The 16,344-nt window shown below is 41.1% G+C and overlaps 1 protein-coding gene across 6 annotated transcripts in view; it reads right to left on the bottom strand.

The window, feature by feature from the left end:
- The window catches only part of PTPRM (protein tyrosine phosphatase receptor type M), a 665,820-nt gene that overhangs the window by 278,213 nt on the left and 371,263 nt on the right, over window positions 1-16,344 (bottom strand). For all 6 annotated transcript variants that reach the window (XM_086373140.1, XM_086373135.1, XM_086373137.1 and 3 more), the window contains 2 exons: window positions 9,467-9,775; window positions 4,828-4,937 (listed from right to left, as the gene is read on the bottom strand). In XM_086373140.1, the coding sequence (XP_086229266.1) occupies window positions 4,828-4,937; window positions 9,467-9,775 (419 nt within the window). The remainder of the gene's footprint in view (window positions 1-4,827; window positions 4,938-9,466; window positions 9,776-16,344) is intronic.

Genomic DNA, 16,344 nt, shown 5'->3' with positions numbered 1-16,344 from the left:
GGAGTCTGAATTCCAGGGATAAAAAGGTTCCTTGGAAATAGAGTGAACTTGGCTCTGAACTCCACGGCCTGCAAGGAGCTGATAATGGTCAGTAAGTGCCTCTCCTCCTGAGTGGTATGTCCGAAGGGCACCCAGCTCCACGCTCGCACCCAAGTGTAATGTGCCTTTTCAGTATTTATTTTTTCATTTGCTCATTCGGCATGTCTGGGAAGTGCCTAGCAAGTACCAGGCTGTGGATGACCAGCAGGGACTCCCAGGAGGGAAGTCCAGGGCTCAGCTCACACTTGGCCATTTCTCTGGCTGAGGGCCAAGTCGATTCTAACAACACCTCTATTAAGAAAGAACCCTGATGTTCCAGGGTGAACCCAGGGACTTGATACAAAGCCCATGCTGAAAACAAACTGACAGGCAGACCACACATGGGATCAATTAGGTGAGATGGAAGGAGCACACACTGGGTGATTTCTGATTGGCAGGTTGGGGCCTGTGGCACTCCAGCATCATCTTCCCCTCTCATGACTAAGTTTCAAATCCTAGAGAACCAAAATGGGATAACACCCCATCTCCGACCATGGCTGCAATGCCAGCCAGCCTTAACTAGGTCCTTCAATGCATGCGCAAGCAATCAGAGGAAGCAACAATCTGATTCCAGGGGACACAAGAACCTAGGATACTTCAGGGAAAAGTTCAAAATTTGACTGAAATGTAGGAAAGATCAGCAGAAGTGCCTTAGAAGGAGAATGAGGGGAAGGTGTTAGGAGGAAAGAAAGTATCAGCAGAAGCAGGTGTGATGGATCAGAAGGTTCACAGGGTAAAGAAAATTCCATACACACAGCTCCTTCCATTCCAGTTGAAAATCATGGCAGAAGCAGTAATGAATATCAACTGGCATGGTACCACAGGAGGCCTGGAACACTGATGTCAAACAGGCCCCTCAATTTTCCTTCTCTCCACCCTTTGATCTGTCTCATTGGGCTTCCCTGGTGGTTCGGACAGTAAAGAATCTGCCTGCATTTCGGGAGTCCTGCATTCAATCCCTGGGTTGGGAAGACCCCGTGGAGAAGGAAATGGCAACCCGCTCCAGTATTCTTGCCTGGAGAATCCCAGGGACATAGGCTACAGTCCACGTGGTCCCAGAGTCGGACGTGACTGAGCAACTAACACTTTGACTTTCTTCCTTTGAGGGGACCCTGGCTCACTGAGCCCAGCTCTCCAGGCTGGGCGTTTTGAGGGATTTTCAATGCTCCGACTGTCTACATCCCCAATCAGCTGACGACTCCAGACTGTTCTTTACTATGTGCCTGACAATCTTGCACGCACTGCTGCATAGAAGCAACACGTGGTTCTCATTTCATTCTTTTCCATACTTAGTTGCTGACGGGACTGCTTACTTCTAAAAGAGGAGGGAGGGATCTTATATAGTTTGTCCTCTTCCAGCATCTTATACATACTAAGTGGTTTCTTTTTTTTTTAACGCTTGTTGATGTGTTACTCTCATGACTAACAGCCTGGAGGCCATATACAGTTAGTGGGGACAATGAAAATACTGGGACATGTATTCCTGTGCACTGGGGAAAAGTGAAAGTTGCTCAGTCATGTCTGACTCTTTGCAACCCCATGGACTGTATAGTCCATGGAATTCTCCAGGCCAGAATACTGGAGTGGGTTGCCTTTCCTTTCTCCAGGGGATCTTCCCAACCCAGGGATTGAACCCACGTCTCCTGCATTGCAGGCAGATTCTTTACCAGCTGAGCCACAAGGGAAGCCCAAGAATACTGGGGTGGGTAGCCTGTCCCTTCTCCAGGGATCTTCCCAACCCAGGAATCGAACCCCGGGGTCTCCCGCATTGCAGGCGGATTCTTTGTCAACTGAGCTATGAGGGAAGCTAGTAATAACTGATAAACTTCCTTAACCAGGCTCGATATGTGGTGTTTGCATTTTGATACTGTACTATGCTTGGTTGCTCAGTCATGTCCAACTCTTTGTGACCCTATGGCCTAGAGCCCATCAGGCTCCTCTGTCTATGGAATTTCCCGGGTAATAATACTGGAGTGGATAGCCATGCCCTCCTCCAAAGGATCTTCCCGACCCAGGGATCAACCTGCATCTCTTGCGTCTTCTGAATTGCAAGCAGATTCTTTACCAACTGCGCCACCTGGGAAGCCCTCTTCTTACCTATATTTGAGTTTTAAGACCTGGTTTATGACACAGTGGGTTTCCCTTGTGGCTCAGCTGGTAAAGAATCCACCTGCAATGCAGGAGACCTGGGTTCAATCCCTGGGTTGGGAAGATCCCCTGTAGAAGGGAAAGGCTACCCACTCCAGTATTCTGGCCTAGAGAATACCATGGATTGTATAGTCCATGGGGTTGCAAAGAGTTGGACATGATTGAGAAACTTTCACTTCACTTTATGACACATTCACACAGCCCTTTTGTAGTAGCGTTTAGATCAGTGTCAACTGGGACATCTTTGCTGTTGAATCAGAGAGATTAATGGGTTCTGTTTCTGAATTATGATTCCTATTGTTTTTATATAAAAGCTACTTCTTAAAAAAATAAAAGCTACTTCTTATACAAAGATTATGCTCCATGGGATCAGAAAAATAGAATCTTGTCTTTATTTTCTGTCTGCTTAGATATCAACATGTGGCTTTCAGGAAAGTGGACCAATTTCTTGGAACTTAACATTGATTTCAAAGATTGTATATTTTTTAGTAAAATATTCTGTTATCCTAAGATAAGAATCTAGAAGGCAGAACTAAAAAGTGGTCATGGGGCCAAAAGTATTAACTAAAAGATTCTGATCACAGAGTTAAAAAAGAACCTGTTTGACTTGATTGTAAAAAACAACTCTACAAAAGCAGAGGCATGAATTTTCATAACACTCTATTCTTTTACCATGAAGCAGCCTAGGAAAGTGTCAATCATTCCACACGAAAATCAACTTTTTTCCTTTCCTCTTACTTTGTTTAGCTTTCAATGAACAACATTTTTTTTTTTTTTTTTTGCATTTCAATACCAATTTTCCAAAGGTACAAGGAAGCATAACTGTGAGGCTAGTTGGGTCAGGGAGACGGGTCACCAGTGATGACTGTCTGACAGCAAATCTTTCCCAGCTTTGTCAGTAGCTTTGAAAGGTATTCAGGTAAAGGTCCCATGGGAAGAAAGGCTGCAAATTTCAGAAACCTAACAACATATAATTTTGTTGAATTTGCATTCATATAAGTGCTAGCTTGAAAAAAATGCACCTGCTTGTTTCTATGACAATAGGCAGAGTGAAATCATGCTCATACAGAGGTGATGATGACTGCCACCCCACTAGGGCTGTCATTTTTTCCCCCTGAACAAGTCATCAGGTTCTGCTCTGCTATCAACAGGCAAAACTATGTCACAGAAGTCTATAGTCTATAAGAAACCAAGAGAAATTATTCTGTTGCTAACCCAAGACAATGTCTAGTGACTCTGCTAATTGGATCATCAGGGTTCTATAATTCAGGAGTAAAGGAGTTTAAGGATTCCCTGGTGGCTCAGATGGTAAAGCATCTGCCCACAAAGCAGGAGACCTGGGTTCGATCCCTGGATGGGGAAGATCTCTTGGAGAAGGAAATGGCAACCCACTCCAGTACTCTTGCCTAGAAAATTCCATGGAAGGAGGAGCCTGGTGGGCTACAGTCCAGGGGGCCGCAAAGAGCTGGACACAACTGAGTGATTTCACTTTCACTTTCAGAGGAGTTTAGAGCTGGCAAGGACAGGAGGCCATGGTTGCCTCCTAAATAATGTATATACCGCGAATGCCTGCTAAGTTGCTTCAGTCGTGTCCTACTTTTTGCAACCCTATTGACTGTAGCCCGCCAGGCTCCTCTGTCCATGAGATTTCTCCAGGCAAGAATATTGGAGTGGGCTGCCATTTCCTCCTTCAGGGGAATCTTCCTGACCCAGTGATCAAACCCGTGTCTCTTTCATCTCCTGTATTGGCAGGCAGTTCTTCACAACTAGCGTCATCTGGGAAGCCCAAACTAATATGTACTACAGAACACATTGTTTTTAATAAAGGTGATTTTAGGGAGGGGAGGAGGAAGAGGGTGAGATATATGGAGAGAGTAACATGGAAACTTACATTACCACATGTAAAATGGATCAGTTCAGTTCAGTCGCTCAGTTGTGTCCGACTCTTTGTGACCCCATGAACCGCAGCACGCCTGTTCATCACCAACTCCCAGAGTCCACCCAAACCCACGTCCATTGTGTCAGTGATTCCATCCAACCATCTCATCCTCTGTCATCCCCTTCTCCTCCTGCCCTCAATCTTTCCCAGCATCAGGGTCTCCCAATGGGAATTTGCTGTATGACTCAGGGAACTCAAACAGGGACCCTGTGACAGTCTAGAAGGCTGGGGTAGGGGGGAGGTTTGGGAGGAGTAGACATGGGTGTACCTATGGATGATTATACATTATGTATATACCTATTGATGTCTGACAGAAAACCACAGAGTTCTGTAAAGCAATTATCCTTCGATTAAAAAAATCAAGTGGCAAAAAAAGCAAAAAAAAAAAAAGTCATTTTTAAACTATGTCATGTTGTGGCTTTTCATACAATAACAGGTAATCTGGACACATCTAAATCACTGTGAGTATACATCCTGAAATTATTCATAATTTGAAAACCCATCTTTAATTATTTCTGCTTCTATTCAGTAACCATTATAACTAGTGAAAGCATTCCACTTCTTAAAAGGCATGATGCCGCTATGTATTTTTAAATACTAGATAGGTGAGCAATCAGACAAGTTATAGTAAAAAAGTACATTACTAACAAGGTGTATCTTACCTCATAGAGAGTGATGACACCATAGGTTTCAATTGGTTCTCGCCATTGAAGGAATATCTTCTCTTCAAAGGTACTTCCTTGGATGGATTCAGTAAGAACAGCGCCTGGAACTAGAAGTGGGGGAAATCGATACGTATTTCAGTAAAAAAAAAAAAAAAAGAGAGAGAAAGAAAAAAAGAAAAGTTTTTCTAGACTTGATAGGTTTTTAACTCTCTATTGAGTCAAAAGATTATATTAATAGATATATTCCACTTTCTGGCAAAAACCTAGAATTTAAAACCATTTTGGCTATACTGTCTTTATAAAGAAAAGAATTTCATCCCATTTTTTTCTCTAAAATGTTTGAATCAGACAATTCAAGTCTTGTAAATAAACTTTTTTTATTTTTGTAAATAAACTTTTTTTTAATTTTGTAAATAAACTTTTTTTTATTGTTCAGAAATAAAGAAGGATGTGGAATGATGGGAATTCCTACACATTAACTCATGGGAATGTAAACTGGTGCAGCCACTTTGGAAGATGGTTAAACATAGATAAACCACCATATGACTCAGCAACTTTACTCCTAGGTATATACCCAAGGGAACTGAAAAGACTGGTCACGCGAAGGCTTGTACGCAAATATTAAGAGAAGCACTATTCATAATAACCAAAGAGGAGAAACAACCCAAGTCAGCTCATGATTTGATAAACACTAGAGAAATGTTTTGTTAGCTGATGGAGGGTATGAGGAGCCCTTAAGAGTTGCTGAGATTGTGCCAACTGGAAAGACTGACCAGCATCTCAAGAGGACACAAAGGTTGTACATATTTGTTTAGTTGATGGGCTACCTATAGAGGGAGGATATTGACAGCTACTCTAAATAGAACTAAGTGGGGCATAGCAGAAAAAATATCACTGATTCAGAGGGGAGGCCTGGGCTCTGATTTAAGACTTTCCAGGGATTAAACAGTGAAATCTGGGCAATGCACTGACCCTTCTTAGTTCTCAGATGTCTCATTTCTAAAATGAGGAAGTTGGAATAAGTTGATCCCTAATTCCAAAACTCTAAATACGTGTATATATATATATATATATATATATATATGAAAATAGTTACAGTTGTTCCAGATTGAAGGAATTGATGAGAAACTATAGTGAAGCAAAGAAACAAGATATTTAAGGAGTGATGATACTGGTGAATTCCAAGAAAATTTGGATTCTGGGCTCTGAGACTAAAATGTTCCACACAGTCAGAAGTCGGACTATGATGGGCCAAACCAGAGAAAGCTCGACTCATTCTCTTCTCCTTGACCTTGACAGTGTTTATTTTGACGTCATCAGGTTCCTAAAAGTATCAAGATGATTATGATGTGTGTGGTTTTACTGCTTTATGATAATCTTCTGACTTCAAAATGTGTATAAATTTATGCAGGGCTTCCCTGGTGGCTCAGACAGTAAAGAATCCACCTGCAATGCAGCAGACCCGGGTTCGATGCCTGGGTTGGGAAGTTCCCCTGGAGAACGGAATAGTTACACACTCCAGTCTTACCTGGAGAATCCCACAGACAGAGGAGCCTGGCTGGCTATAGTCCATGGGGTCACAAAGAGTCAGACACAACTGAGCAACTAACACTTTGACTTTCATTAATCTATGTACAGGTGCAAGGAGGGCAAAAACTTAGAAAAAACAAATCTTTGACTTAATTCAATTAGTATAAATGGGAGTAAAATTTTAAAAATAGATTGTCAAAATGATGTTGCACAGAGGGTATCTTAAAAGGATAAACTTAATAAAATGTACTGGAGGCCTTAACCGTGAAAATGTTAACAACAGGAAAACCTAAATGGGATTCATATAATTGCTTTTAGGTCAAGAACAGATCAAGTGATTAAAATAAAATAGCAGAAAGGTTAGTTAAATTAGGAAGATAGCACTTCATGGGAACTTAGGTCTGACACTGGTTTTTAGAAGTTGTAGAAATTCATGATTTGGAGTACTGAACCATAATATATCTAAGTTTGTGGAATTGAGCCCTGTCTAGTGACACTCATAACACCAATAAAAAATACATCTTTCCCACATATTTTCTCATAAAATAAATGATATTTCAACAAAATTATTATACTATAATAAAACTCACAATGTACAATGAACTGTAGCCTTTATTAGTGGCAGATAGTGACACTTCAATTTTTTTTCTTAGAGCTCAGTATTATCCATTTTTCTCTTTCTGTCCTTTTCTGCCTTTTTTGAAGTCTTTTTTCGTTTGTTCTTGTTAAGAAATATAATTTGAAATCAAAGTTTTTCTAATTAACTAGATGCTGGTATGCTATGAAAACAATAGGTTTTTGCTTGGAAGTCATGCATGCCCAACTCTGGGGACTAGCAAGCTACTTTAAACACACTGATGGATAAGTAACTTACTCTAACCTCATGTTTCAACAGTACTTAACAGAATTCTCCGTTCATGTCAATTTGAAACCTCAAAGTTTTGGTGGGTTCACGCCTCAGCATAACATCTCTTATCTCTACGAAAGACTGAATTTGACATCCCACTCATATGATGGAAAACTACTGCTGATTTAAGCCTGAATTAAAAGATTATTAGCAAACTTTACTCTTCTATTTAATGACTAACAAAGTATTTTGAGTGCTTATTGCCTACTCAATATCATCCATATTGCTATAGAAAAAAAATAGATGGCTTCTTCTCTCAAGTAATTTACAGTTAAGAGGGAAAAATCACGTGTAATATAATGAGAGAATAAGTAAGAGTCAAGAGAAGTTGATTTGATCTGTTACAACAACAATAATAACACTCACCTACTAAAGACTCTTCTCTTAACCACAAACAGCCCTGGATGAAAATGCCTTCTAACCCTAAAATGCTGGAGAACTGTATGATTCTTGCTCCTCAGACAAGGAAATTAAGGCTCAGATATTTAAAGATCTTGTCAAGTGCAATAAGGTCAGAGGATGTGGAGAATAAGGGTGGGAAGAGCTGGAGACAGCTTCATGAAGGACCTGAAACTGAGGAGCACTCTGGAGGGTAGTGGAGGAGGTGGAATGGAGGCGGGCGGGTGGGAGGGATGTGCAGAGGACAGACTGTGGGGCGCTCCGATGCGAGGGGTGTGCACTGGGACCCGTGCCCAGAGGACTGCTCTGCAGGATGCCATGTGGGAGGAGAGGCTCCCAGGTCTAGAGTCTGCACCAGGAACACCAAGGGCCTTGACAATGCAGATGTGGGCAGGGAGAGCCACTGACGGCTCTTGTGCAGACAGGGAGGTGATAAAAAGGTATTTTACATGTAAGCTTAGCGAGTGGGGAGGGGGCCCTGGAACGGGAGAAGCTGGGACTACAAAGAAAGGTCAAAAACTACTACAGAAGTTTCAGAATAAAATAATGAGAGCTGGATGTAGGCAGTGGAAGTTGAGAGAAAAGAACAACCTATCAGCATATTAAGTGAAGTAAGTCAGACAAAGACAAACATCACATGATGTCATTTACATGTGGAATTAAAAAAACGATACACATGAACTTACGGACAAAACAGAAGTAGACTCACAGACAGAAACCAAACTTATGTTACCAAAGGGGAAGGAGGGAGTGGGAAGAGATAAAGTAGGAAGTAGAGATGAACACACACACACTACTGTATATAAAATAGATAAACAACAGGGACCTGCTGTACCTAGGGAATTGTACAACAGGGAACTGTACCTAATATCTTGCAATAACCTATGATGGGAAAGAATCTTAACAAGAATGTACACCTATATTTATATATATTCAGTTGTATATATACTTATATATACATACGTATTATTAGCCTCCAGTGTACTGCAGAGTTATATATATATATAATATATATGATATATATATAAACATATATATTTATTTCTATGTATCTCTCTCTCTCTATATATATATATATATATATATATATAACTCTGCAGTACACCTGAAGCTAGCATTGCAAATTAACTAGACTTCAATTTAAAATATAGTTTGAAAAAACCCTCAAGGCAGAAAGATAAAATAGACAGTAATATCACTGTTCATATTAATAAGGCTTCTAGAATACTAATGATCTACTACTAAGTACTCCAGAAGTACTCTGACACATATTAATAGATGTCTATTTATTGAAGTCTTGGTTATTGAGGTAATATTCAATTACATTGTTCCTATGGAAAAGAATGACTATTACTTGACCACCGACCTCATGTGGTAATTTCTTAGCACTGTGCTGAAGAGCAAAGGCAGCCTCTATCTGGGGCTGAATTTTAATCTGAATTATGAAAAATGTTTCAGAATGCCATATGTATAAGTCCTTCCTATAGATAATCTAATACCCAAACAACACCTCAGTCCCAACATGATGACAAAATTTGAACGAAGAACTATTCGGAGCCATGTAGGATTATCGTATGTAGAAAACTAATTATGTGACATAAAAATTAAAACAAGCCTCTGTATCTTTATTGTCTTCACCTTTTTTAATCAGTGTTTCAGCAGATGCAGCACAGACACATGTTATTCAACATGGTAAGCAATTTTCTTCCATTTTCATTGTAAAGATCTCAGTTAGAAACATAAGCTGCATTTTTGAAAGACTGCATGTTTCACATAAACACATCACTTCAAAGTACTCACGATCTTCATCCGTCTGTACTACGAGCTCCTGGCTCTCCTTCCGCCCCTCCGGATTCATGAGGATGAGCTTCACGCTGACGTTGGTATAGGGCGAGAGGTTGGTGATGGTGTGTTGGGGGTGTGAGCTTTCTGTGTCCCAGCTCACTTCCTCTCGCACCTGTTCCTGCCCTCCAACTTTGTAACAGTAATGGACCGTGAGGTTGTAGCTATGGCAACGGGTCACGTTATACCCAAAGGGCTCCCAGCGGATGGTGATCTGTCGAGATTTGACTTCCACGACTTCCAGCTTCCTTGGGCCACGCATGGGATCTAAGGAGGAAAAGAAGAAAAAAGAAAACATAAGAGAAAAGGATAATAAAAGTTCTGGTGAAGCCTAGGTGCCACAGATAATTATATTGGTCTCCAATATCTTGTTTTCTCTTCTTCCATATGAATAAACTCTCTACAACTTAGCTGGGCATAATGCCACCCAGAATAAAGACTACAGTTTCCATCCTCTTAAGCAGTGAAGTCTGATCCTTGAACCCAAGTTTTGGTGGATGGCATACAAGGTAAGATGTCAGGAATGGTTTCTGGGGGGGTCTCCTTGAGAGGAAGGGGTTCCCCATCTTTGTTCCTCCTTCTGTCCTGTTAGCTTGACTTAGGACAGCTTGCATGACCATTTTGCACTTAAACATGAAGAATTCAAAGCAATGACAACAAAGAAGTGGGGTTCCTGGTAATCACGGGGTTACCATATGAGCCCTGAATGGTCTACTCCCAAAGTTTTCATTAGAGGGAAATACAATGCTTTTATTTAAGGCTCTTTCCTCTGGGGTTCTGATACACAAAACTAATCTTCATGCTAACTGATGCATATACTTTTTATCTTTTTAAATTAATTCATAATTATGGAATTAGAAAACATAAAAGTAAAAGCTTCCAAATTCAGCATGAAATACAATGATTAAAGAGTATAAACTTCTGAGCAGAACTCTAGCCTTTTCAGATTTTGATTTACAGAGAATTCCACACAGTCACTACTGAAGTAATTCTTTCCTACCCCTGATCAGGTCTCAGTGTTGTTCCTCAGCCCAAGCTCCAGGGACAGAGTTTGGAACTTAGAAATCTAAATGATTTGCAGTATGAGCATTCTGATTGGCTTAAGAGAAAGAATATATACAGAGAAAGCTTTTTCATGCATATTTATTTTTTAATGAAGTACAGTTGATTTACAATGTTGTGGTAATTTCTGCCATATAGAAAAGTGATTTAGTTATACAAATATATTCTATTTTTATATTCTCTTCCATTATGGTTTCTCACAGGATATTGAATACAGTACCCTGTGCTATACAGTAGTACTTTGTTATTTATGAGAAAGCCTAAACTTATTTATGGAAATGAGGATGAAAATACAATAATACTAATTATAAAACATATACTGAGCCCTATGATATACCTTGCATCTTTCTAAGAAGTTTACTTTTATGGGTTTGCTGCTGCTGCTGCTGCTAAGTTGGTTCAGTCGTGTCTGACTCTGTGCGACCCCATGGACTGCAGCCTACCAGGCTTCTCCGTCCATGGGATTCTCCAGGCAAGAACACTTGAGTGGGTTGCCATTTCCTTCTCCAATGCATGAAAGTGGAAAGTGAAAGTGAAGTTGCTCAGTCGTGTCTGACTCTTATGGGTTTGGGGAGCACCTAATCTAAAATATTTACTTTAGTATATCCATACATTCAGTTGATCCATATATTTTGATTTTTGTTTTCCTGAAGGTGGTTACCATTTATGACCTATAAAGAGATCTATAATTTGAAAGGGGAAATACCCATAAAAACTGGAGAAATAACAGCTACTGTGTCCTGTGTGTGCACTTCCAATGTATGGGTTGTTTTGTATATATAATCTCCACTCCTTAACAATCCAGTTTTTCCCAAGATAGAGATGAAAACATTGTGACCATGATGGGGTCAACAAGTTGCTCAAGGTCAAGGAGTGACCGTGGCTCTGCATTTGTATGTTTGACAATGAAACATACGCTGTTGCCACCCTACTGGTGTGTCCACCAAAATAAAGAGAATCAGATTTTTTAAAAAACCACACATTAAGACCCGTAAAACTCCACCAGAAACAAGATCAAGGGATGCAAACTAGAATAAAGTCCTGTGAATGTAACCTTGGGACAAAAGTGCTGGGAAGAACCCTTCCTGCTACTCCCTCTGGTTCCATGGAAGCTGGGCCCCAGGGCACATTCCCCAGCCTTGGTTTTCCAGACAACCACACCTATAATTTTTAGCCACCAGAAACCTGTCTGATGTTCATATCTTGCTTTTCATTGTGTGTAAATTCCTTGTTTTCTCCATTATTTTAAGGCCTAGAGAGAACTTAGGGAACCCCCTTTTCTTGTGGTCTTCAACAAATGAAACGATTCATGTGAAATAATGTTCTGGGTTTGCATTTGTGAGACGGGGTTTATCTGCCAGTTATCTGTTCAAACCCTAACACAAGGTTAATCATAACCATTCATGCTACTCTGTGCTATAATAACTCTAGGAAGCAAGGACAAGTGAGGAAAAATTTCCCTGGAGGATCCTGAGTGGAAGATGCTCATGGAACGTTCCATTTTACTGAATCAATTTTTTCATATTTAAATTACTAGTGTTCGGGAAAATATAACAAATAAGTTACCTAGTGATAACACTGAAGGTGTTTTCCAGTCTACTGACTTTTGACCATCTAAAGGCAATGTCTAATTTTATATAATGCTTCATTAGTTGAATGCTTACAAAAACTTTTAATACACTCCAGATCCCTTATATAAACAGATTAACGTGCATCTATTCACTCCTTTCCCTATTAATCACAAGTCTCCACAAGGACTGTTCTAAAGCACTTTTCCAAGGTTTTCATCAATTTTACTTACTAAATGACTAAATGCTTCAGATATTAATTTCAACAAGCAGTGCAGTTATAACTTAATTTCACTAGAAAAACTACTTTCTCCTGCAGAAGTAAGCCTGCATCATTTTAATACTCCTTAGCCAAGAACACACACTTGTGAATTAAGCCCCAGGATAAAACAACAAAGACTCTGTCTACTGGTCAAGCTGTCTTGAAGTACATGCTCTCTTCCCGTCTGTTATTACCTCTCAGAATCACATCACGGTAAAGTGATGTCTTCCTGTAAACTCGCCAAGTCAAACAGCTAAGCCTAGCACAAACAACCATCTCTATGACCAAGTCCCCAGAGTCCTGATTGTCACAGATGGTATTAAGAGACCAGAGATGGAGGCTGTGTGAGTCCTGAGTCTTAAATGGAAGCAGGGTTGTCCAGACTGGTTTGCATCTTATCTTGTTCCTGATCAGTGCAAACAAAACCATCTTGCAGAAGCTTTTCCAAACAGAATATTTCTTTTCTTAAATATTTTAATTTTGGACTTCCCTGGTGGAGCAGTGGATAAGAATCCACCTGCCAATTCAGGTGACATGGGTTCAATCCCTGGTCCAGGAAGATTCTACATGCCTCAGAGCAACTAAGCCCATGCACCACCACTACTGAGCCCATGCACCACAAATATTGAAGCCTGTATGCTCTAGGTCCAGCAAACCACAACTCATTAGCCCCTGAGCCTCAACGACTGAAGCCCATGTGCCTAGAGCCCGTGCACTACAACGAGAGAAACCACTGCAACGAGCAGCCCTCACACCACAACCAGAGAGCAGCCCCTGCTCTCCAAAACTAGAGAGAGCCCGCACACAGCAATGAAGACCCAGCACAGCCAAAAGTAAATAAATAAATTTGCTCCTCGAATAGGAGAAGCTGTCCTGGGGGTGACAAAAAAAAACACTCTTCTGTAACGACGAATGCCACTGGAGGTGGTCGTAGGAGCCTTGGGTACTAATCTGAGTCCAGGTACTCACTCGCTATGAAACTCAGGGAGTGTCTTCAATTTGCTGAACCACATTTTGTGTGTGCTTGCTCAGTCACTAAGTGGTGTCCAACTGTTTGAGACCCTATGGACTGTAGTCTGCCAGGCTCCTCTGTCCATGGGATTTCCTAGGCAAGAATACTGGAGTGGGTTTCCATTCCCTTCTCAAGGGGATTTTCCCAACCCAGGGATTGAACCCGGGTCTCCTGCATTGCAGGCAGATTCTTTGCCATCTGAGCCACCAGGGAAGCCAGATGACAGGGTAGTAAGTCATAGTCACTAGTTGGGGAATATATGTCTATCCTTTCTCACTATCCTAAAGATGTTTTGGAGGATGTGTGTGGATTCCAAGGCCAGTAACTTCTCTTCACAATCCCTTTGCCCTCAGCGGAATGGGTACCGGAAGGCATCGTTGGCACCAGTCACGAGGCCAGGGGGCCCAGTCTGGGCCCATGGGCTCACAATAAGTGACCAGAGCGGTATCCCTGAGGAGTGTGGTGGCTGTCATGCCTAAAGCTTCAGCAGGGACTTCTCACTGGTTTCCCTGCCAGCACCACTGGCAGCATCTTCCCCTCTGTTCTCTTTCTGCCACTTTGAGTCGGGTTTCAAGCAGAGACACCTGACACTTGCAGCCCTGACCTGAGGGACCAGTGAGCTGGTTCTGGCCTCCAGCACTCTGGCAATCCTATTTAGCTGGGGACCCCGCCTCCTCACGTAGCCAGTCCTGTTCTTCCGCGGGTAAGGGCAGAAACTGAGTGATAGGATCAATTTCCACTGCAGGTTCAATTCACAGCTCGTTTCTCTGGAACCCTGCCCTTTACCTTTCATTACGACTACACTGCTTTTTCAGAAACTCAATTTCAGAAGCTGTGAGATACATCTGGGTGTAATTTTAGAATCCTGTCATTGATAATCAAAAACACAGATTACAGACTGAGGCTCCTGCTAACAGGTTTCTCTTTTCTGCCTCTTCATGGACTTTCCAGAGGTCTATTGCAATAAAAGGAATGATACCCAGAATGGCAGGGTGGGTCCCTTCTGGCATCTTCAGCTACTAAACTTCTGCCTCACCAGTCACACAAAAGAAGGTGACAAAATAATAAAGGAACAGCTTTATTTACTTTGCTATACAGTTAAATCAGAGCAAAGGCTTGTTTAACTGATATTATGTTGGCCTTCCCAGTTATTTAATATTCCTAAGCAGCAAAGACACAGACGGTAAAGAATCTGCCTGCACTTCAAAAGACCCAGGTTTGATCCCTGCCTTGGGAAGATCCCTGGAGTAGGAAATGGCAATCCACTCCAATATTCTTGCCTGGGAAATTCCATGGACAGAGGAACCTGGTAGGCTACAGTCCATGGGATCACAAAGAGTGGGACACGACTGAATGCCTAACACACAAGCAACAAAGATTCCAGGCACAGGCGCCCTGTTTGTAAGTGACAGAGCTATAGTTTTTGAATTAGCTGCTATTTTCCATAGTTTCGGCTTCCCTGGTGGCTCAGATGGTAAAGAATCTGCCTATAATGCAGGAGACCCGGGTTCGATCTCTTGGTCAGGAAGAGCCCCTGGAGAAGGAACTGGCAACCCACTCCAGTATTCTTGCCTAGGAAGTCCCATGGACAGAGGAGTCTGGCAGACTACAGTCCATGGGGTCACAAAGGGTTGGGTAAGACTTAGCAATTAAACAACAACAACAACAAAACAAAAACAGTACTAAATTAATAGCTGAGAAAACAGTCTTATTGAACAATGAAGGAAAGGGCAGCCATGCCAGGCCTCACACAGAAGCAAATTCCTCCTGTATTTCTTGGTTTAGGATGGATGCGTTATTTACCATATCTGTTCTGTATTACAAGTGCTGGTTTGTACTCAGCCTAAATCCTAAAGGTAAGTAACCTTGCTGGGAACTGGACTCTCCATGTATCAATCCTATTGATCAATCTAATTTGATTGCAGATGAAAGCAGGAATTTCTATTCATAATTTATGGGAAATGTAAAGATGATCTTACATAAGAAATGATGAGAACACAGACCAAGGTGCGAATGCAGACCCTTTCAGGCAAGAGGGTGGGGCTGCAACCACACTCTGAACGTGAGCGATGGCTGACAGCCTGGAGGGGCAGCTACCTGTGCTTCAGGTGACCCTAAGTGACCCTAAGAGAGCATGCTGTGCATGTGCTCTGTTTAGTTTTTGGTCTGTACATTACAAAACCTACAGTAAAAGAACACAGATTTGGCCTTTGGTTAGTCATTTTTGGTGTCTCATTTTAGGATAGTGTCACCGAGACTTTTAGAATATTTTTTTTTTAAGAATTTTAAGATTTAATATTCTTAAGAGTTAGTTGAATGGGAACTGGAAAAAAAGATGGAATAAACGATTCACTACTGACAATCTTCCACAATAAAGAAGTGTTGGCATTGATAACAGACTCACTGACAGTAATATTTCTCATAATTTATTCTGCCTGAATTGATTAACTTTTCAGAATAAGGCTAGGAGTCCAACAGTGGTTGAAAGATGTTCTTCTTTCAAATACAAAGAGTTCTTTTCTGGTGTTAATTTAAGGTTTTTAAAATTTCAAGTAATAAGTTTCTAAAAAAAAAAACCACATTGAAAAGTACAACATAAAACAATCACCTGTGTACCTACTAATATCACATATTAACATTGGTGTTTTGCCTCAGAGCACTTTTGATTAAAGAAATAAAATACTGCTGATATAAATCTTTTCCAGGGTCCTGTAGGCTACCTCAAGGTTATTATACATCACTCTCAGACATGGTTTTGTACTTTTATTACAAGTGTCCAGGATGCCTAAAATTTTACACAAATGCTACCACTCTCTGCAGATTGATGGGCTCCACATCAGCCAAGTTGAAATTCATAGATCTGGCTTAGGTCTGCAGATGGATCATATAGATCATTTTAACTCATCTAAATCAAATGTATACATGTATCATA

The sequence above is a fragment of the Bos grunniens genome, chromosome 24 (genome assembly GCF_055505025.1).
Source record: "Bos grunniens cultivar Pamir isolate PY7600 chromosome 24, Bosgru_T2T1.0, whole genome shotgun sequence".
Lineage (NCBI taxonomy): Eukaryota > Metazoa > Chordata > Mammalia > Artiodactyla > Bovidae > Bos > Bos grunniens.
This window is presented reverse-complemented; position numbering and strand designations above follow the sequence as displayed.